At 48.0% G+C, this 21,746-nt stretch overlaps 1 protein-coding gene across 15 annotated transcripts in view; it reads left to right on the top strand.

Annotated features, from left to right (window-relative positions):
- The window catches only part of GRAMD1B (GRAM domain containing 1B), a 242,496-nt gene that overhangs the window by 142,147 nt on the left and 78,603 nt on the right, over positions 1-21,746 (top strand). The window contains exons 1-2 of one of the 15 annotated variants that reach the window (XM_059414906.1): positions 2,769-2,882; positions 4,113-4,441. The exons of 12 other annotated variants lie outside the window; for them this stretch is intronic. In XM_059414906.1, the coding sequence (XP_059270889.1) occupies positions 4,419-4,441 (23 nt within the window). In that variant the 5' untranslated portion in view covers positions 2,769-2,882; positions 4,113-4,418. Of the gene's footprint in view, positions 1-2,768; positions 2,883-3,879; positions 4,442-21,746 lie in introns of those variants that run through there. 2 more of the 15 variants (XM_059414914.1, XM_059414896.1) reach the window with 2 other exon arrangements.

Raw genomic sequence — 21,746 nt, 5'->3', positions numbered from 1 at the left:
GCGTTTTCCTGAGCACTAATGAGGTGGAGCACCTTTTTATATATTTATTGATCATTTCCTCTTCTGAAAGTGCTTATTCAAATCCCTTGTCTATTTTTCTAATTGTTTTTCTTTTTCTTATTGATTTGTAGAGTGTGGTTTTTTTTTTTTAAATAAATTCTGTGAACAGTTCCTTTTTCAATTATATTTGCTGCAAAAAGCTTCTCCCAGAAAAGCCTGGTCTTTTCTCCCTCTTAATTTTTTGAATTTTTAGATTTTATTCATTTATTTGACAGAGAGAGAGAGAGAGATCACAAGTAGGCAGAAAGGCAGGCAGAGGTGGGGCTGAGCAGAGAGCCCCATGGGGGGCTCGATCCCAGGATCCTGAGATCATGACCTGAGCCGAAGGCAGAGGTTTAACCCACTGAGCCACCCACGTGCCCCTTTTTTCTCCCTCTTTATGATCAGTTTTGATGATCAGGTGTTCACAGGTTTACTGTGGTTGAGTTTCCTCAGCCTTCTCCATTCTGGACGTTGTTTTTGTATGTGTGTGTGAGGAAACCCTCAGGCCGCCGTCTATGTGAGGATCAGTTGGTAATTATGACTTATGAGGGGGAGATGGTTTTTCCTCCTTCAGTCTCTGCCAAGGTCAAAGACAGGGCTGTCCTTTAGTTCCTCAGCAGCATGTGGGAGTTTCTTTTATGCTTATTCTTAGGGTGAGGGTAAGCTGGCAGGACCTATTTGATGAGGTGATTTCCTTTCCTTTCTCACATTCGTGGGCCTCTGGTGTTGTCTCTGTCCGCCATGTTCTGTGAGGTCCGGAAAACCCCAAGTCCCCGTTTCGAAGGTTCTACAAGTGCCTTCTCTAGAAAACATACCCATAAGGCTTTCTTTAATTTTCTGGGTTTCTGCCCTCACTAAATTTGTGGCCTCTAAGTATGTCTTACTGTTTTGATAGCTCATCAAGCATTTTAAAAGAATTTCCTCTTTTTTTTTTTCTTCCTTTCTAGATGTTTTATTTTATCCAGCATTTTTAGTTGTTTTTAGCAGGAAGGTCCATCAGCATATCTAGTCTGCTATATTGCCAGAAATAGAAGTCTTGGGGCTTTCGTGTTTTCTTAAAAAAATTCTTTCCCTTCCATGGAGCGCCTGGGTGGCTCAGTCAGTTGAGCATCTGACTTTTGGTTTCAGCTCAGGTCGTGATCTTGGGATGGTGAGGTCGAGCCCTGTGTCAGGCTCTGTGCCCAGTGCAGAGTCTACTTGTCCCTCTTCTACTGCTCCCCGCCACGAGCTCGCTCTCTCTCTCTCTCTCTCTCTCTCTCTCTCAAATAAATGAATAAATAAAATCTTAAGAATAAATTCCTGCCCTTCCTGAAATACAGACATCAAGGAGCAGCCAGATTGCAGAGTCAGGCAGAAGCAGGAGAATCGAAATCACCTTCCTGACCCTTAATCCACGCATTCACCGCCCCCACCCCCGAGTAATCTAGAATTATGTCAGTGCTGACAGCTTGCCGGTCAGGCACCTTTCCAAACCATACAGAACGGTCTGCCCTCTGTGAGAAGATCAGGGAGGGAAATACATTGAGTGAAGAATGTCTTTCATCTTGCTTGGTTTTATTCTTTATTTCAAGGAAAGATAGCAATCCCATGGCTCTTTAAAACCCTATTTCTATCATTTTTTAAGATTTTCTAATGGACCATGACAATGGAGCCAGGCTCTAGAGCTCTCTGAAAAGCTCTGGTTTCAGAAACCAGAAACGGCCAAGGAGAATTTGAGGCAGGCGATGGCCTCCCAACCCACAAGGCTATCCTTGTCTCGTTACTCACATCACATTCATACACTGATACGTAAGCAAGCTAACTCATCAACACTAGCAGTGGAAAGAAGGAGCTAACTTGACTCAGCATCCTTTGTCACCTGTTGCCTGGGTTCCTTTTGCCTTGGGAGCATGTGAGCCCTTATCCATTAACTTGTCTGATAGATTTTTTTTTTTTTTAATAAGCATAGATCATGATTAAGAGACTGGGTTTTGAGGTTGAACATGCCTGAGTTCAAGTTTCAAGCTTGCAGCTTGTGGGCCGTTTAGCGTTAGGCAGATCTTAGGTGCTATACTTGCTTTCAACGGCACTGCCTGAAAAATGATGATCGTCACCGCTTCGTAATATGGATATGAGAGTTAAATGAGGTAATGCAACTGAAGGCTTAGCATGACGTCTGACACAATATGCTTCCAATGCATTCTTATTAATAGTTGCAAGGAGTTAAAAAAAAAATAGGTAAAGAGTTAAAACCAAAGAATTTAAAAAGTGATTTGATTCTCATGGAATATCGGAAACTTTGATGCAGGTTTTATGTGCTGTCTGTGATCAGAGCAGTCCATGGGGCAGTATGAAAACAGTCTCATCTACCTAGAGTACTCTAAATGACATTTGTCCCAGGAGCTGGTGTCACTGGTCTCGGGAGGCCCTTTGAATGAATTATCTGGGTTGTAAAGAGAACTTCAGCTTCCCCAAAATGTCTTTTGGTGCCGGTATATAACTAAAGATGTGTTCAGAAGTCTCGAAAGCATTTCGGTGTTGTCTAGCCTAGGGGCTGTGGATGGAGGAGGGAAAGTCCATAGCCCCAAACTGCTTAGGGAGGACGTCTCTAAAAGCTCTGGACCCCATAGAGAGTGCTTCTGCTGGACCATCTGGACACTGGAGGGAGACTGCAGTATTTTAGTTCGGTTTGAATAAGGCCACTTCAGTTAACCACTTGCGAATAGTGCCTACTGCATACAGTCCCTCCTAAGTCAGCCTCCTAAGTCAGTGGACCTGAGCGCGATGCACAGTGCCTGCCTCCATGGAGTGTGCCGTCTAAAAAAAGGAAGGCGGGTAATAAACGCATAATTGCAGATACAGTGAGTATCCCCGTTGGGGCTCTTTCATTCCAGTTTTTCTTGACCGTCACCTTGGAGGGCTGGGTGTAGATGGTGTACGTACAGCACGTACGGATGTCTGCAGATGACTGCTTTGAGGCAGGTTTCGGGGTAAAGGCTTAATATGGTTCAGTTGAAGGTTGCTATTTCATAATTAATCTCCTCTTTGTTTGTTCTCACCCATCCGCATTACTGACCCAGATAGTCTGTAATCTAGTGGACGACAAAAAGAAAAAAAAAACCACACAGCCAGGGAGGTTGCTGGGGCTGGAACACAGTGGGCCCAGCCTGGAGGATTTTAAGAGTGAATTGTATGTTCTCGTTGGGGTTGACAGTGTCCGTGCCTCCTCCCTTTGATGTTCTGCCGGTTCTGAGTCTTCTTAGAGCCTGTATTGGTGATAAAACATTGCCTAGATTCAACACTGGGCCTTGCAGCCACCTTAAAAGGATGCTGGGGCCCCAGGTGATGGGGGTGCTGCGGGGTCACCCTAAGCTGCTGCCTCACCACGCACTCCAGAAGTGGTGGCGAAGCACTTTACCCAGCAGGGGAAGGAACTGTGTGTTCTGTGTGCTCTGAGCGGCTCAGGGCTCTCAGGATCTCACCCCGGAGCTTGCCCCGCCTTGCCCTCGCTGGGCAGAGAGTGAAAGGATTCCACTTAAGGTGGCCTTGAGCAGCTCGCCTTTGGACACCCAGGCACTAACCCTCTCCCCAGGCTTCAGGTCTGCAGGGCTTTGGGTTCCCGAGGTTAGCTGAGGGCCTGGGGTCAGCTCTCCTCCCCACCCGCCCCCCACCGGGTGTGGCATTTTAACCCTTGGATGGATGCTGGGGAAGTGCCCGCCTTCCGCTGTTCCTGCCCCTCTCCTCTTCCTTCCCGGGAGTCACGGGAGTCACGTTGCTCGCTCACTCGCTCACTCACCCACCCTCTCCCTGACTTTCTGTCCCATCCCGGGACAAAACATGTGCTGTGTCTTTAAATGGGCGGAAGTGGCTGGCAGTGCTTTGCTTGGGTACTGCATTGATGAGGAGATTATATGGAGCTGCGGGAGCTGCCGCCTGGGGGAAGAGAGGTGCAGGTTCTGCTTGCTTCTCGCTCTCCTGCCGGGCTCTCCTCGGGTCCTTGCCCCGAGGCTGCCCTGAGCCGGCGGGAGGCGAGGGTGGGTGGGTGGCCAGCCGGCCTGCCTGTTGACAGCCCCTCCGGGCTTGTTTTGCAGCCTGGCCAGCGTGGCCCGTCCCCATCAGGAGCTGGCAGCGGCAGCCACAGCTCGGGCAGGCGGCTCCAGCCCGGGGCTGGATTTGCAGAAGCTGCCCTTGGCCTCCGAGCCCAGCGTGCAGGGGTCCTTCTGGCTGGCGCTTGCTCTCCCTCTTTCCCTGTCTTCTTTCTCTCTCTGTGTTCAAGTCACATTACATGGGATTCTGTTCTTTGGGGACTTCGTCATCTTTTCAAATATGTCCTGGGACCTCCGGAGCTGTCACGGGGATGCTAAGGACACGGTCAGTGGATTCTCGTGCCTGTACTAATGAAAGGATTCAAGCTCTCCTGGTAAGTAGAGGAGGGATACGGCACCTTCCTCTTCGTCATCGTCATCGTTCTTCAACCAGGTCCTTGTCCATGTCCACCCCACCCCCACCAGCACCTCTGCATCCTTAGGAGGTCTCCTTCACATGGATGGCCCTCGAGGGGTCCGAGGTCAGTGGGGGGCGCACACTCTGCAAAGTTGGGTCACTCTCTCCGGCTTACCCTTGCTTCTGCACTGCTGCAGTGTTTTCTGCCAGCATCTTCTTGGGGGAGGGGTCTGGTGGAAGTTAGGGAGTGGGGGCCGTGGAGAGAAAGTACAGCTGCAGAGAGTCTCCAACTTTGAGGGACCTTGTACAGAGGGAACTTGGTAGAGAAGGGACCCTTGCATGAGGGCCGGAGGGGGTCATCTTGGGCTGGAGATGGGTGCGGCGGTACCCCTCCCAGCCCAACAGACATCACCAGGGGCCGTGCTCACCCTGCTCCTTAGGGTACCCTCATCCTGGGAGGCAGGCTCTGATTGCCTGGAGGCTTGTCTCTGAGGAGACTGTCATGAGGGCCAGGTTCCCACCTCTGGCATGCCTGGCCTCCCACCCCCACCCCCGTGCCCACCACTGCCTGCCCACCAAGGGGTGCGCGTGCGTGTGCGCACACACACACACACACACCTTGGGGCTCTGTCGATGCCTCTTCCGGGGCCTGATGTTGGCATATTAAAGCCTCTTCGTGCCTGACGTGTGTGAGGTTGCTGTCTGGTGGCCACAGACGTAGTCAGAGTATTTTTACCTTCCATTTTAAAAATAAAACCCTCACCTCTCCCTTTTCTCCTTTGAATAGGGTGGGTGGGTGAATCGGCTTTTTATCTGCTTGAGAAATTGGACCTTTTGCCTGGAAAACTTTGTCATGGTACTCCCTGCAGGGTGACGCGTGCAGCTCAGAGGAGGAAGGCTCTCGGGGGCTGGGGGTGGGGGGGCAGAGGGAGGTGGTGGGCAGGCGCTTTCTCTCCTTGAGGACAGTGGAGGCCCGGAGGAGGAGAGTTTGGGAGAGTTCCCTGCAGGGATGCGCCCTGCCTTCCTTGCCTCTGGGAGCCGTCCACCCGCAGTCCGTCTGCGGTGGGACCGTGGGAGGTGATCTCTCTGGGTTGGGAGGTTGATTTTTAGAGTCAGGGTAGGAATCGGGCAGTTTAGTCCATGGGGTCCTAACCCGGCTCTGGGTTACATCAGGCTTTCCAGAAACCCCTGCTGACCCTAGGTTAAGGTCTGACAGAATTAGTCTAGTCCAGTCCTCCTCCTTTAGGCAAGAGGGTTAAGGGAGGAGCTCGTTCTTATGAGCTTAACTCTTAAAAACTGAGGTCCTGAGGAATGGTCACCATCAGGGACCCCCGCCCCCCAAGCCTGTACCTTCTTCTCTTCAGGATCTGCTGTCACTCCCTCTTATGTTTAACTCTTGTACTGGAAACCCCTCTCCAAGGCGGAGGAAATGAGGGAGAGGGACTGCAGTGGCCTTACCGCTTTCTTGGGGCCAGGTTCCTTATTCCTTCAGGGTTGGTTGGAAGGGATCGGCAGAATCTGTAGTCACTGAGAATTCCAGGCCCAGTCGGCAGCATTTAGAGGCGCCTCTTTATTCCTGGGCCTGTAACTTGGGTGAGGCCTCCGGGAAAGGCCCAGGTCCTGCTGGGTGAGTGGGGACACTGGGTTCACGATTGGAAATCACTCCACGTCCTTCCCTGCCCCTGCTGTCCGCATGGTCGAATTGGGACTGAGGAATGCTTAGCCATCTCTGCTGAGGAGACATCACTTTAGTACAGAATGCTTCTCTGCTCAGCCTGGGTTGGTCCCTCAGGGACATGCAGAGATCAGTGTCTTTAAAAATCTGCCTTGAGTAACCCTTGCTACATTTCAGCAGACCAGGGTGATGCTGGGAACTAGAACTGGGATAACCTTGCCCCTTCCAGCCAAATAAAATACCACAAGGATGGGGAGGTTTGGCCATTGATGCCTGGACAGTGTTAGGCCCTGTGAGTCACTATTTCCTTAGGTGTAAATATACTGGTCCGTGTTGGCCCAGCGGCCAGGCTCGCGTGTGTGTGTGAGTGTTTGGGCTTGCGTGTGGCTCCCTTTTGTGGTAGCCCATGCCCGGGACCTCTCCTCTGTCCACAGGGAGACCTGGTAGGAACAAGGTGACCAAACAGCTTGGCTACCTTGTTCTTGGTGACGTTATCTGCATATGGAAGAGGATGGAATTAACTACCTTCCTAGTGTTTGCATCATTTCTAGAAACATTTCTGGAACACCAGCTATGTGTTAGTGGTGTAAAAAATGATGATAATGATGGGGTGCCTGGGTGGCTCAGTTGGTTAGGTGCCTGACTCTTGATCTCAGCACAGGTCTTGATCTCATGGTCATGAGTTCAAGCCCTACCTTAGGCTCCACACACACACACACACACACACACACACACTCACACACACACAAGAGATATAAATGCTGATAACGCTGATAATCACAGTAGTAACGGCAGCTGACATTCACTGAGTGCTCACTACACGTCAAGGACCACACGAGGCACTTCATAGGTGTTAAGTCCCGCAGAGCTCGCAGCGTTGTGCTTTAGGTCGTCATTTTACAGGGCGAGCCGTCTGAGACAAGGGGCCGGTGTACAGTCAGGCATTGGATTTGTGGGTCATTTTCCCTTGGGATTCCCCTGTTCTTGTTGCTCTTCTGTGGTGCACTTTTCTCAGCAGGTAACGACATCATAGGCTGACTTTTCTCTCCTCGCCGCCCCCATGCCTTGCGGTCTCTTTCCCTTGTATTTATTTTGTTAGTTAGACTTTTAAAAGTGTAAGGAAGGGCAGCATCTTAGTCAGTCTTTACTACAGGCCCACGAAGCAGCTGGCGTCTGTATTTGAGAGCTGGGGAAACTGAGGTACAGAGTGCTAAAGGGTTTGGGCTAAATTCCTGCAGCCAGTTAGTGAAGAAGGCAGTAGGCTGCGCTCTTCTTACTTGACTCCTACTTCAGTTTGCGACAACAGGGGTGTCTGCGTTGGACCTGCCTTCCCAGAGGACAGGGGCAAGGTCTGCACGTCTGCTCTTACTCCATCCTTTCGATCTGCACATGTGGTTATTTTCACAGTCCTGTGCTTAGGCATCGTGGGGTTAAAAAAATGTAAAGGGTACTGCCTCTCACTTCCAGGGGATTGGTAGCTTCACTGAGAGAATGAGACCCAACCCCTTTACACACACACTCCCATCCCCCCCCCCCCAAGGCAGTCAGTAAATGCTAAGGGACAGATTCATGTAATTAGCAGCACACTCTCTAGAAATTCAGAGGAGGCTGGAATTCGTTGCATCAGGGGTAGCAAAGACACTTTCTGGAATCATTGGAACTTGAGTGGGGGCATGAAGGCTGGCCAGCGTTAGGTAAGTAGAGCCCATCCTTTGTATAGCGCTAACACCCCCCTCAGGGTGTTGGGGGTTATCACAGGGGATGCTTTTGGGTGATGCGGATCAAGGTACGTGTCTGTGATTGACAAGTGGTGGGACGGTGAGGGGGAAATCTTCCCACTGTTCAGCCTCCCTTCTCAAAAGATGATCCTGTGGTTCTGTCTCCTGGGAATTTGGTGCACAAGGTAAGGGCAGAGGACAGAGAGAGAGAGAAAGAGGAGGTGGTCCATGGAAACAGAGGACTGCCAAAGAGTCATCGTGACTCTGGAACATATGCAATTTGGAGGCCATAAGATGTTTTAAAAGAACAATTCAGGGATGCTTGGGTGGCTCCGTCAGTTAAGCTAAGTGTCTGCCTTTGGCTCAGTCCTGGGACCAAGTCCTGCATCGGGCTCTCGGCTTGGTGGGGAGCCCGCTGTCCCCCTGCCGGCTACTCCCCCTGCTTGTGCTGCTCTCTCTCACTCTCGCTCTCTCCGACAAATAAATAAAATCTTAAAAAAAAAAAAAAAAGTCAAAGAACAATTCAGTCCTCCTTAGCTTCTCCATGGTTATTATTTATTTATTTATTTTGGGGCGGGTGTGCAATGCAAAGATATCCCGAATTCCTAGGGCTTCAGAACCTCAAACGCCAAGATCTCCCGTTTTGTAGGGCTGCGCCATGGACAGATTATTTTGGCCCCCACAGGACTAGGCAGACTGTAGAGACATCTGTCTGAATTCTCCATCCTTGTGCTCCTGGGCTTCACATCTGTTGGGGTTGGTGGGTGCTGGAGGCTCGGGCAGACCCTCAGGAAAATCAATGTGCTGCTGGAATCCGGTTCCGGGAAAACAGAGTAAAGAGGCCTGGGTTCTTGACACATAGAAGGGGGAGGCATTTCTGTGGCCAGGCTGTGGTCCCTAGAGGAGAGGAATTTTGAGCTTCTCTTTGTGTTTGAGTGGGTGAGTGAGGATTCGTGCTACTTTCACACTGTTTATTTAAGACTATGAGTGCTGTGTAAAGGAACCTGCTCGCTTATGTCCTCACCAGTAGCTGGGACAGAAATTCATTTTTGCATTCCTCCATGGCTCTTGGAGACTCATGGTCGGCCATGTTTCATCACCTACCGGAAGTCCATCGTCTCCTGTGTTTTTCTTCCCCCCCTTCAGATCTGTTAATGCGTGAAACACTTTCATGAAAGAAGAAATGGGTGAGGTTCCAAGCGAGAATTTAAATTAGACATAAGGAAAAAGTTCGGAATTTCTCCCTCTGGAGCGTCAAGATCAGGTCAGATCATTTATGTTGGGAGGTTCTTTCATGAGAAATTTTCTCTAGAGATGGAGGAAGGCATGGCCTCCTTGAGAGCCAGGCTTCCCAGTGACTCAGACGTCTACCAGGAGGTGAGCTGCAGTGAGGGTTGGGGTCTTTCAGTAGCTCCAGATTTTGGAGGCCACCTTGGGAATCTGAACCTTGTCACCACCTCCTTACTTGCTGGTGGCCTTGGTAGGAGACTTCTGTTTGCTTTGAGGGGTAGCTATTTTGAAAGTGGAAATAAATGACAGCACTGGGCAGATGAGTTGGGCTCTCTGCTTTCTTTCCACGAATGGTTTAGAGAAAGGCTGTTACCCGCAGAGAGCGGTGGCTTGTGATGTGGGGGCTTGGGATGCTTCTTTAGCCAGCAGGAAACACTGAACCAGTGGGTTAAGACTCTGCCTTCGGCTCAGGTCATGATCCCAGGGTCCTGAGATGGAGCCCCGCATCGGGCTCTCTGCTCAGCAGGAAGCCTTCTTCCCTCTATCTCTCTGCCTGCCTCTCTGCCTGCTTGTGATCTCTCTCTCTCTCTGTCAAATAAATAAATAAAATATTTTTTTAAAAGAAAATATTAAATACTCATTCACAGACATCCCCCAGCAGACACCCTCTCTGGCTAACAATGCAAGATTAACTTTATGATTCGGTGGGATGGGAACTGGGAGTTTTCCCATGGTCTGTTAAATCCAGGGCTCTGAGTGCTGGTCACCTAAGCATTGAAATCCCATGAGTGATCAGGATGGCTCTGGGCAGTGACTGGATCTTTTGACTTTAAAGATTTAAAAAAAAAAAAAAAAAAAAAGAAGTCCTACCTCCTATCCAGGTCTGTACTTTGGGAGCTGTCCCTGGCTTGAGATAAGCGGCTGTCACCATGGTTTTTTGTGGTTCTGGTCACCATCATTATTACTTTAAGACGAAAGAAATTTACTGTATTAGAATGTGAGGTGGTTAGCAGAGACTGTGTCAGAATAAATCAGATGATGGGTATGGCAGTCCACTGCCCCGCCCCCGTCCCTCCCTATCCCTGTCCCGTACTCCCGCCTGCTTCTCTGTGGGTTTGCCTTCTGAGGTTTCAGCTACCTATGGCCAACTGTGGTGTGGAGGCAGGTGCCCCTCCTGCTGGATCCTCAGAGAGTCAGTAGTAGCCCAGCGCTATGCCATCCTGCCTCCAGCGTTCACTTCATTTCATCTCGCCACGTAGACATTTTATCATCTCACCTCACCACAAGAAGGGTGAGTACAGGCGCGCCTGGGTGGCTCAGTGGGTTAAGCCTCTGCCTTCGACTCAGGTCATGGTCTCAGGGTCCTGGGATTGAGCTCCACCTTGGGCTCTCTGCTCTGCAGGAAGCCTGCTTCCCCTTACCCCTGCCCTCTGCTTACTTGTGATCTCTTTCTCTCTCTCTCCCTCTCTTTCTCTATCAAATAAATAAATAAATCTTAAAAAAAAAAAAAAGAAAAAAAGAAGGACGAGTACAGTGAAATGAGCTATTGTGACCGAGAGAGAGACCACAGTCACGTAGCTTTTATGGCAGTGTGAGTGTTCTCTTATTATCGTTGTGAAACTCTTACTGTGCCTGATTTATTAATTAAACTTTATCATAGGTGTGTATGTACAAGAGAAGGGATAGTGTGTATATGTATAGGGTTTGGTGGTACCTGTGGTTGTGGGTGGCCACTGGGGGTCTTTGAATGGGTCCCCCACGCATGAGGGGTACCCCTGTGCCTGAGGGTCTCTGTTCTGGCTAGAAACCCTTCCTCCTGGCCATTATGAGACTTACTGCCATTGAATTTTATTGCTGAAAGAGATGATTTAGGGTTTCTCATGAGAAAATATGGAGAGGAATGCTTCTAATCCCTTGTCTAGAAGTCTGGACATATGTTTCCTAAATGAGTTAAGATGAAAGGATAGGTTAACTAGATTTTGCTAGTGTTTTTATGTTTACTTACCTTTAACGTCCTTCTTTGGTTTATGTTTGCATAAAGATGTTGAATTAAACTGGATAGGCTTGGTTATACTATGATAGCAGCTGCTCCCCCCCGCCCCCCGCGCAGACTCAGTTGCTCAACTCACAGTAAGTTAGCTCTTGAGCATGGCCCTAACCCCCGCCCCCACCCCCACCCCCCGCAAGACTTCCAGGGATCCTCTGTGAGGCACGGGGCATGGCAAGTGGCTCCGTGATCCAGGTTATAAGAATCCCCTGGACCCTCCTCCATAGTCATCATAGAGGTCAGGAGAGCCTGGCCCCTCAGGGCTTCTCCTTGGAAGCAGGCACGCTGTCATTGCCCTTCAGCACTATCATGTGGCCCTGCCTGACCACAGGGAGTCTGGGAACCAGGAGGCTTCTGAAGGGCAGAGGAGAGGAGAACCAGGAGTCTCGTTCAGCACCAGTCATGGGGACGACAGCTGCTTTTCTGGAAGCGGGGCTCTGGGCGCTCTCACCTTCTTAAAACCCGATGGCGATTTTCTTACTGCCTGTGGAATAAAGGTATGGATTTGAACTGTCACGGAAGACGTTGTGCAACCTTAGGCCAGCGGTCAGCAAGCAACAGCCAGGGTTGGGGCGGGGTGGGGGGATGGGACCCAAGTTCAGCTCCCTGCCTGCTTTAGTACAGCTATGTATGTTTTGTGGTTTTTGGTTTTTACATTTTTAAGTGGTTGTGAGAAAAGAAGGGTCATATTTCATGACATGTGAACATTGTACAAAATTAAGGTGTCAGTGCCCGTAAGTAAAGTTTCATTGGTCCACAGTCACACTCATTTGTGGATGGCATTGTCTGTGGCTGCTTTCACGATCCAGGGTCAGAGCTGAGCAGTTGTGACACAGACCAAAGATAAAATATTTATTATTTATTATCTAGCCCTAGACGAAGTTTACTTAGATAAAGATGCCTCTCGAATGCAACAAATTGATGTTTTTGCTCCATGCTTTGTCTCCTTCTAAGCACTATAATAGTGATCCTGATGATAAGGACATCAATAGTAGTACCTAAAACTTAACATGACAGTTGACTATATCACATATATCTTAAATGTTTTCTATGGATTAACTCCTAGCAGTCTTCTGAGCTATATATTATTATGGTGTGGATTTTACCAAGTAGTAAACTGAAGCACAGAGAGGTTAAGTAATTAGCCTCAGGTCACACAGCCCCAAAGTGTTCAAGCTGGTGGTCTGACTCCAGAGTTCACACTCCTTTTTTTTTTTTTTAAAGGTTCTATTTATTTTATTTTGACAGACAGAGAGATCACAAGCAGGCAGAGAGGCAGGCAGAGGGAGAGGAAGGGAAGCAGGCTCCCTGCTGAGCAGAGAGCCCAACGAGGGGCTCTATCCCAGGACCCTGAGATCATGACCTGAGCTGAAGGCAGAGGCTTTAACCCACCGAGCCACCCAGGTACCCCCAGAGTTCACATTCTTAACCACTGCAGGTGTAAAGCAATTGGAAGACAGGTCTTTGCCCATGAGAAGAGAGAAGACAAATACCCATGAAAAGTCAGATAATTTATGTGGGGGGAAAAAGTCAGGTAATTTATGGAGGCATTTAATGAATACAAATTATAACTACAAAGGTGGACAAGAACAGAGGACGAGAGCAACATAAATGGAAAAGGGCTTGAACGGAGGGGGTGGGACGTGGCTAGGTCCTTGAGGATGGAAGCCACTGAGATCTCAAGAGAGTTTAGAGGGGTCTCTGAGGCAGGGAAGAAGCAAGAGCTAGACCACAGCAACCAGAGCGAGGCACTGATGGGAGGAGAGAGAGCTGCGTGTTCTGGTCAGAACAGAGGGGTGTGCAGAGTTCACGGGGTGTAAGACAGGTTTCACATACGGACAGCCTCACGGGTAAGGCAGGGTGAGTGTGGTTGCTGGACCAGCTGTGTGAAGCCCTTGGGCTCAGAATGTCCAGAGAGGGAGATGTGTTTCCCAGCTTGGTGGGCAAGATGTTTAGGTGGGGAGGGGGGCGAACTGGAGCACAAGTGCTTGGCTTTTGGGAGCACACAAGAATCGGGTTACAAATTATAACCGTGTTTCTGTGAGCCAGCCAGCCTGCCTTCCTTATCTCATGAAATGGGAAAGGTGGTATTTATCCCATCTTACAGATAAGGAAACTGAGTCTCAAAGAGGTTTAGGTAACAGGTTCAAGACCTCATGGTTAATGGCAGAACTGGGGTGAAATTGAAATGTCTGCCTCTAAAGCCTGTGCCCTTAACCTCTACACTACCGGAGTCCTTGACTGCGTGAGGAAAGGGGTGTTTATTTGGTGGGAGTTTGGAGCTGGAAACCTAGCCATTCAGAAAGGGTTTGGCGTGGAGGTGGGGCAGTCTTCTGGGGAGTGGTGCTCTCTGGGTCAGGTGCTGTGTGGGAGACTAGTTCTGCTGTGGACTCTCCCCTGTGCTGAGCCCTGTCCCTGGTCATCGCTGATGGGGTGGCTTCACTTTGGGGCTGGGTCAGGGCTTATTTAAAAAACAAACTAAGAGACAAAAAAAAAAAAAAAACCTGGTAAAAAATAAAATTGTGAAATGGACCCTACCTCGAAAAGAAAGCATATAATATATCTGTGCAGCTTAAAGGAGAATGAAGAAATAAATAAAGGAGAGTGGAACACTGCTCACCATCCAATTAAGCATTTTAACCATACCGAAATATTTGAAAGCCCTTCAGTTTGTCTGTTTGTTTTGTAAGATTTATGAAAACATTCAACGGCTGGGACGTCAGGTCCCAGAAAATGCAGATCTTGGGAACTGAGTGAACTGAGCAATGATGGGGCTCCGGAGTCCGGGCCCCATGCCCCTTCCCCACGGAGTGGGCAGGTCGTGCCTCTCAGGTCGCATCTCCTTGTTCTAATGCTGACACGAATGGCTGCTCCATCACCGGGGAGGGGGGGCTCCCTCCTTTTAGCTATGTGGGGGACCCTAAGGGACAGGTGCGGGTGGTTCTGCTCCATTCTAGTTGCGGGATGCTAGGTGAGTTACCTATTCTGCCAAGCCTTGATTTTCTCATCTATAAAATGGGGCTAATTATGCCTGCCTTGGAGGGCTCTTGTAGGGATTGGGAGGATTAATGGAGACAAATCCTGGGAAGGTACTGAGGAGGAGGCCCGGGACGTTTGTAACCACCTTATAGATGTTACGCCGCTATTAACGTTTTCATTGTCTTGTGTTTGACATTGAAGGAGAGGGTGGTTATAGCCTTGCTCTCCACATACTGAAAATCCGCAGTTGTTACTCATGCCCTGGATAGATAAAGAAAACTCTGATCCTTATCTTCCTTAGAGTAGCCAGGAAGGATAGTCTTAGGCCACAGTCACTCAGTTTTACTCCTTTCAGCTTAATAGCCTCCCAGATAGGTTTTAGTCTCATTGCTGGAACTCTCCTGTCTTCTGTCTCCCCATGGGTATGGTCACTCGGTCACTTAGCTGGAGCCTGGAACATGTTCTATCTCCAACCCAGTGTGTGACCTTCGGCAAGACACCAGTGTCTTCATCTCTGAGATGACAGCTGAGATTAGAGCAGCAGATACTTTTCTCTTTCAAAACCCCCATGAACTTCAGGCTGGAGATCTCTGGAGTGTCGGACCCTTCTGTATTCTCCTCAAGTTCCCACTGGATTCTTTCTGTCTCCTTCTGGAGCACACACTCCCCTGGTGATAGGAACCGGTCCTGGCCTTGGGGTGGAGGTGGGGGTTGGCCCCAGGAGTGGGGAAGCCAGACCTGGACACCCTTCTCGGTAGGGTCTCACCAGCACCGCCTGTTACAGGAAAATTCCACAGAGGGACTCACATACCTCTTCTGCTGTAGTGCAAATAGATTTATCTTCCAGTTAAGAGCTTTTTTTGGACCCATTCTCCCGAGACTGGGAGCCTTGCTATTTCATAATAGCTTCCCTGCAGCGACCTCAACTTTTTATGCTTTACTGGGTGGCCGTAGTTGGTATCCGGTGGCATTAGGACATGACATGCAAAATCCCTTTGTTTTCCAGAGGCTCAACTTGACAGACCTCAGGATGCAAATTTGGGGAACTCTTGACCTTTGGGCTTTTTGAAGGTGATCTGCCCTGCTGGGCTCTGCACATTATTATTGTTTGTTTTTTTAGCCCATCTTTTTGGTTTAAAGTGTACCTTTTTAAAAAATACATTTATGTATTTAGCCTCTGTTGACTCTGGCTTGTTTGAATGACTTTTTTTTTAACCCTCTGGTTTCATGAGCCAAGTGTTTCTCCTTCACGTTCTTGCATTCTATGATGTCAACAGAGTCAATCTGTATGTACTCTTGGGAGGTGCACTGGTAAGAGGTGCCAGCCGCTGCCATTCTACCGTTGAGTGGTCTTTGCAGGAACTGTGACCTTTAGCAGCTGCGGTGATGGCGCTCCTTTTACGGAGTCTGGACCTAGAGCAGGACTCCGCTCTCTCAAAGGCTGAGGCTGTTGCAGATAGAGATATAGAACTGGTTTTCTTGTGGGTTTTTGTTTGTTTCTTTTGTTTTGTTTTGCTTTTTAAGATTTATTTATTTATTTTAGAGTGGGGGAGGGGCCACGGGAGAGGGAGAGAAAGACTCTCAAGGGGACTCCGTGCTGAGCGTGGAGCCAGGTGCAGGGCTCAGTCTCATGACCCTGAGATCACAGCCTGAGCTGAAACCACTGCTGAGCCACTCAGCACTCAGGTGCCCTGGTTTTTCTTGTTTGCAGCAGCCTTCCCTTCTTTCTCTGGCTAAATTCTCCAAAGTATAATTCTAGGCATCAGGACTACCTTGATGCCAGCTGTTTGCACTAAACAGAATGAGTAATTGCCCCCAGTCACAAAAGACGTCTTCACACTGGTGCTGGGAGAAGGACTGTTTGCTCCAGGTCTGCCCCCCTCTCAGTTTCCTCACTGCCTGAAGGGGCTCAGCTCCTTGAACTCATGGCGCAGAAAGCACATCTGTGATAGTCTGCCAACAGCCTTCTCTTCCCATCCTCCTGTCCTAGTCATTCAAGTTGGAAGCTTTGGAGCTTTTGTTTTATTTTGTTTTCCCCTTGCTCTTGTCATTGTCCACATGGTGCGTTCTGTCTTTGCAATGTCTCTGATTTGTCCTCTGCCCTTTCCCTTCTGGCTTACTGCCACTGTCTGAATTCATAACCTGCCATGTCTTGCTTGGTCTGTTGCAGTAGCCACCTGGTTGGTCTCCTCCTCTTCTTCTTTTTCTTTTTTAAACTTTCTTAAAATATAATTCATGTGCCACACAACTCATTTCAAGTGTACAACTCAGTGGGTTTTAGTATATTCAGAATATGTGCAACCATCACCGCAATTTGAGAACATCTTCATCATCTCAGAAGGAAACCCCATCTGTGCCTTTTAGCCAAGACAAGAGCTTCCCCCTCTCCAGCCCGGCCCTAGGCAACTACTAATCTATTTTCTGTCTCTGTGAGTCCCCTGTTAAGGACTTTCATGAATGGAATCATAGGGGTATGTGGACTTTCTTGTGACTGGCTTCTTTCATTTAGTATAATGTTTTCAGGATTTATTTAAGTCATAGCTTGTATCTGTGCTACATTCCTTTATTATGGCTGAATAATCTCATTTCTTCTTGGAACATTTGGTGCATTGATCATTCAGGCAAGCTACAGATCAGATTTCTAACCCTTCTTCAAAACTAAACTTGGCTCCTGGTAACCTACCATATACAGGTGACACCCTGGCTATGACACTGAAAGCCTTCCCTATTATGGCTCCGTCGTGAGAGTCCAGCCTCATCGTCACTCCAAATTTCCACAGGTTCTTCTGTCCCCACCGTCTCGACACACTTTCCCTTTCTAGAGCATGTCACACACATACCTATTCTTGTCCCTACAGTCTTTGGTTATGCTGCCCCTTTGCCTCTGCTTATCCTGTCTGTGGTTATGGAAATACATTTATCCTTCAGAATTATCTTTACTCTCACCTTCTCGAAGAAGTAAATCCCAGATTTATCTCATCCCCCGATAGGAATTAATTAGTCCCTTTCCATTCTCTGTGCACTTTGCATGGATCCCCATAATTCCAGTCTTGGATTAAATGTCATTCTATCTTTTATGACATATTAAATCTTTTCTGAGAATAGAGAGGCATTCCAATTTTTGTTTTATTTTCTGGTACTTTCTACAAGGATTTATACATAGTAGGTACTCAAAAAAAATATGCTGGATAATTGATCGCACTCTTGGATTTGTATAGTCCCTTTTGCTTTTCATAGTTCTTTTACATACTACTTGTCTTCTGAAAATCAGAAATCAACAAAAAAATAAACATTTTTGAGAAAAAAATTGTCAGTAGTTTAAACTTGTTTGAATATGTGGGGTTTTCTTTTGTTGTTTTGGCAACACCCATTGTCTCTGGGTATTGTAGAAAAATCAGAAAATATAAAGTAAAAAAGAAGTAAGCCATAATATCATCCCTCAGTGATAATCACTATATCCTTTGAGCTGTTTTTTTTTTTCCTGTATATACTTTACATAGAAAGGTAAAGATAGATGAAACTTACAATTCACTCTGTACATTGTTCTGAAATCCTTTAATAGCACCTGATCTCTCTATCATAATAAATACCGATTTCTGTAATTACGTTTAAGGGGTAGCATTGCAAATACTCGTATTGGACACTTAGTCTTTGCAATCCTTTAAGATTAAAAATAATGTGCTAACAGTCTGCAGATAAATACTTAGAAGCCAGATTTCTAGGTCAGTGGCTTTTAATGCCGCGTGCCTCGTTGCCCTTTGGAAAGGTTGTTCCAGTTTACACACCCACCAGCGAGTTACGAGTGTTTGTTTCTTCCCCTTGTCCTTGCCTGCCTTGGCATTACCATTCTCTTTAGTCTTTGCCAATCTGATATTCCCCGAGTGGTATCGTTCATTTGCATCTCTTTGATCATTGGTGACATGCTTTTAATTTCCTTATTACCCATTTATACTTCTCCTGTGAAGTGCCTTTGTTGTTCTCTGACCCCCTTCCTGTTGAGGTGTTTGCCTTTTTCATTGTTCAGGACTCGAATATAATAAGGTTATTAACCCTTAGTCATGCATGTCGGAAGTATTTTAACTTCAGGCTGTCTTCGGCACACAGAAGTGTGTTTGTTTCAATGTGATCCAGTCAATCACTCTTGCCCTCCATGGTTTCTTTGTTTGGCATTATTCAAAGAAAACTCCTCCCAAACCATAACCATATACACGTTCGCCTCTGCTTCCTTTGAGTCCTGTGATTTGGTTTTTAAAATTTAATGCCTCAGTCCATTTTGGTGTAAAATTGTATCTACTTCTATAAAACCTTGGTGTGGACTAATTCATAAGTCATGGACCTCAAGAGGAATGTAGTCGGTCCCAACATTTTGCCAACATTAGAGTGCCAGGTAGATGAGTACCTCTCTTCCAGAATGTGATAGTCTGTCCCTTCCCATCCATCACCCACTTCGCCATAATCCCTTCTGAAATCACCTCTGCTGTCCTGTGCCTGTTACATGTTAATACCAAACTGGCCTGATGATTAAATGGATTTGCCCATGAGATGCAGGACAGTCGACGGCCCAATGGCGTTTGGTTGAATGGACTGCACAGTGGTGTTTGGTTGGATGGAGGAGTGAGTGAGTGAGTGAGTGAATGAATGAATGGTGGTGTGAACAGTGATGAGAGGTCACTGAGGATATTGTGAGACAGCAGCAGCCCTTCCATCCAAGCAGAGCATTGGCCAAGCAATCATGTTGGGAGAGCACCGGCCAAGGAAAGTGTGCCATAGGGAATGTGGAAAAAGGAAAACATATCCTGTGGGTTTTGAGCAGGTGGCATTTTAAGGGTTAGAACAGAGCCCATAGGCTTCATACACCACACATTAGGTACATAAGCAAGAGTGAGCCATAATGGAGAATTCTAGGGCCTAGAATTGGATCTTGAGTGTCCTCAAGATTTGGGAGAGTTTATAAGGGAAGGTTCATGGGAAGGCAGAGCTCTGAAGGAAAGCTAGGACCCTATTAGGAGGGATTTGTGGAACGAGGTGGTTTTATGCAGATAGAATGATGTAAGTGGGCAGTATTTTTTTTTTTTTTAATTTGAAATAGTGTTTTTTTTTTTTTTTTGGCTTTTCTTTCCACCTCCTTTGCTTTTGATCTGTTTTCTTATTCTCAGCTTTTCTTATCCTCTCTGCTTTTAGTGCCAGTTAGAAATTGTCATGATAAAAGTTGTTAGCAGAGTCGAGAAAGTTATTTTTGAAGTGCTTGGGCTCTGGGGTAGGAAGACAGCAGGGAGCAGGAAGTGAACACGAGGGCGGCCTTCTGAGAGGACGCATCACAGCAGACTCTCCCCAGCGCCACTCAAGGCGGAGGTGAAGTTGGTGTTTTCTAAGGTTTACCCACACACAGTAGGCGCTCCCCTATTTAAATGGATCTGTGAATGACTGAACAGTGTGCATGGCTTCCCTGACAGACAGAGCTATTTGGGAAGTCGGACAGACTTGAAGGACCCCAGCCTGCTGTGGCCCGGGAAGCTGGGTCAGGGGTGGACACGTTTACCATGAGGGACACTGAGGAGGACACTTTGAGGGGTGGTCATTGGGTCAGTGCCCCGCTGACTTTAATGAGGAATGAGACCCTGCCCCTTCTAAGCTCCCAGTCTCAAGGAAGAGAAGAAGTGCAGAAGAACAAGAGATGTGAGCAGACTCTGGACATGGCCGCTGAAGAAACCAGCAGGAGCCATTGCAGTGGGCTGGGGTTAGCCAGAAACTTTTCTTGGAGATCAAGTCATTGGGCACAATAGTCACAATCCCAGCATAGAAGAGCAAGAAATAGTTTGTTTTGTTTTGTTTTGTTTTTTACATAAGATTTCACTTATTTATTTGAGAGAAAGAGAGCAAGTAAGAGAGCGTGAGAGGGGAGAAGGTCAGAGGGAGAAGCAGACTCCTGTGGAGCTGGGAGCCCGATGCGGGACTCGATCCCAGGACTCCGGGATCATGACCTGAGCCGAAGGCAGTTGCTTAACTAACTGAGCCACCCAGGCGCCCAAGAAACAGGTTTCTGCCTCTGTATCTTTTATTCCAATCTCCTATGAGGGTTGCACCATTTCCTCCACTAATACTACCTGTCAGCTGCCATCTCTTTTTGAAAATAAAGGAGTTTTTTGTGTTATGTTTTTTTAAGATTTTATTCACTTACTTACTTGAGAGAGACAGACTGTGAGCAGGGGGAGGAGCAGAGAATGAGTGACATAACACAAAAAAACATTGGGCTTTGCAGACAATTGGGTCTGCCATAACTGTTGAACTCTTATTTCTATAGGATTAAAGCAGCTGTAGATGTGTAAACAAAAGAATGTGGTTGTGTCCCAATAAAACTTTATTTACAGGGGTGCCTAGGTGGCTCAGTTGGTTAAGCAACCAGCTATTGGTTTTAGCTCAGGTCATGATCTCAGGATTGTGAGGTCAAGTTCCACATTGGGCTCCACACACGGTGAGTGGAAAGCCCAATGTATTGTAATATTATAATGTAACATATCTGGCCCTTTCCAGAAAATGTTTGCTGACCCCTGCTTTATATTATGAATAGGTGGAATTGTTTTTCCAGGAGAATCATGGTTTGCACCAACACGCAGTTTGCTCTGTGAATGCCCCTTTTTCTCATGGCATCTGTTTACAAGTTGACTTATTAGAAGCGGTGGTGTGGTCCAGGATTCAGGCTTCTTGAGCACGTACTCTGACTATCTGAGCTGCCTGTGAGTCCCCCATGGCATGGCAAGTACTCTAATCACAGACATTATTCGTGTCTATATGTACTGTTCAGTAAATAAATCAGGGTCAGGGAAATTAGGGAAGGTGCCCGGGTTCCCTAAAGCGGCAGCATCCGTACCCGGTCTGCAGGGGGAAGGCCCTTGCCCTTCCACTCCCCTGCGTTTCCTGCCACAGCACCCCCCCACCCAACCTCCACTCCCTACTCCAGGCTCATTGTGATTTCTGGATCCTTCATCCATCAGCCTTTGCACTTGTGGGTGAAATACCATGTTTCTTTTGGAGCGTCTGTTCCTCTGTCAGTTTTCTTTCTGACCACATCCCTCCCTCTCCAGTCATGCTTCTGACCTTGGCCCCCAAGCCCCACTTTCTTGGGACCAACTCCCCTGGGGAAAAGATTGGGAGAGGCAAATGAGGTCTTGGGTTTCCTCCACATCAGCAGCTCCTGCCGGGTGGATGGAACCTCATTTGGAGCGACAGCTGTCCCCCAGGTGCTCTGCCTTTTTCGGAAGACAGCAGGTGCCCGGAAAACCAGCTGGAAGGGGAGCATGGCCCTGGACCCCGGGGCACCAAAGTGGCCAAATGGCAGCCGCTGGGCAGGCTGAGCTGGCATTTCTGACCTTTGTGGAGAGAGGGCGTCCTTAAAGGGACAGCGAGCTCTTTTCTTTCCTGGTGGCCGACTGCCAGTTCAGATGCCAGGCATTTGAAGAGGCCATTGTTCTGGCAATGGGAGATGGGGGCCCAGGCCGCCCGGTCTTTTTTTTTTTTTTTTTCCTTTTCCCGTTACCAGCCGCGTGTCCCCCTGTGATGTGAAGCCGGTCAGGGGTGGAGGGACGGTGAGCTCTCTTCTGGCTCCCACCCTACCCTCCTCCTCCACTGTCAGAGG

Source organism: Mustela nigripes, chromosome 1, assembly GCF_022355385.1.
Source record: "Mustela nigripes isolate SB6536 chromosome 1, MUSNIG.SB6536, whole genome shotgun sequence".
Lineage (NCBI taxonomy): Eukaryota > Metazoa > Chordata > Mammalia > Carnivora > Mustelidae > Mustela > Mustela nigripes.
This window is presented reverse-complemented; position numbering and strand designations above follow the sequence as displayed.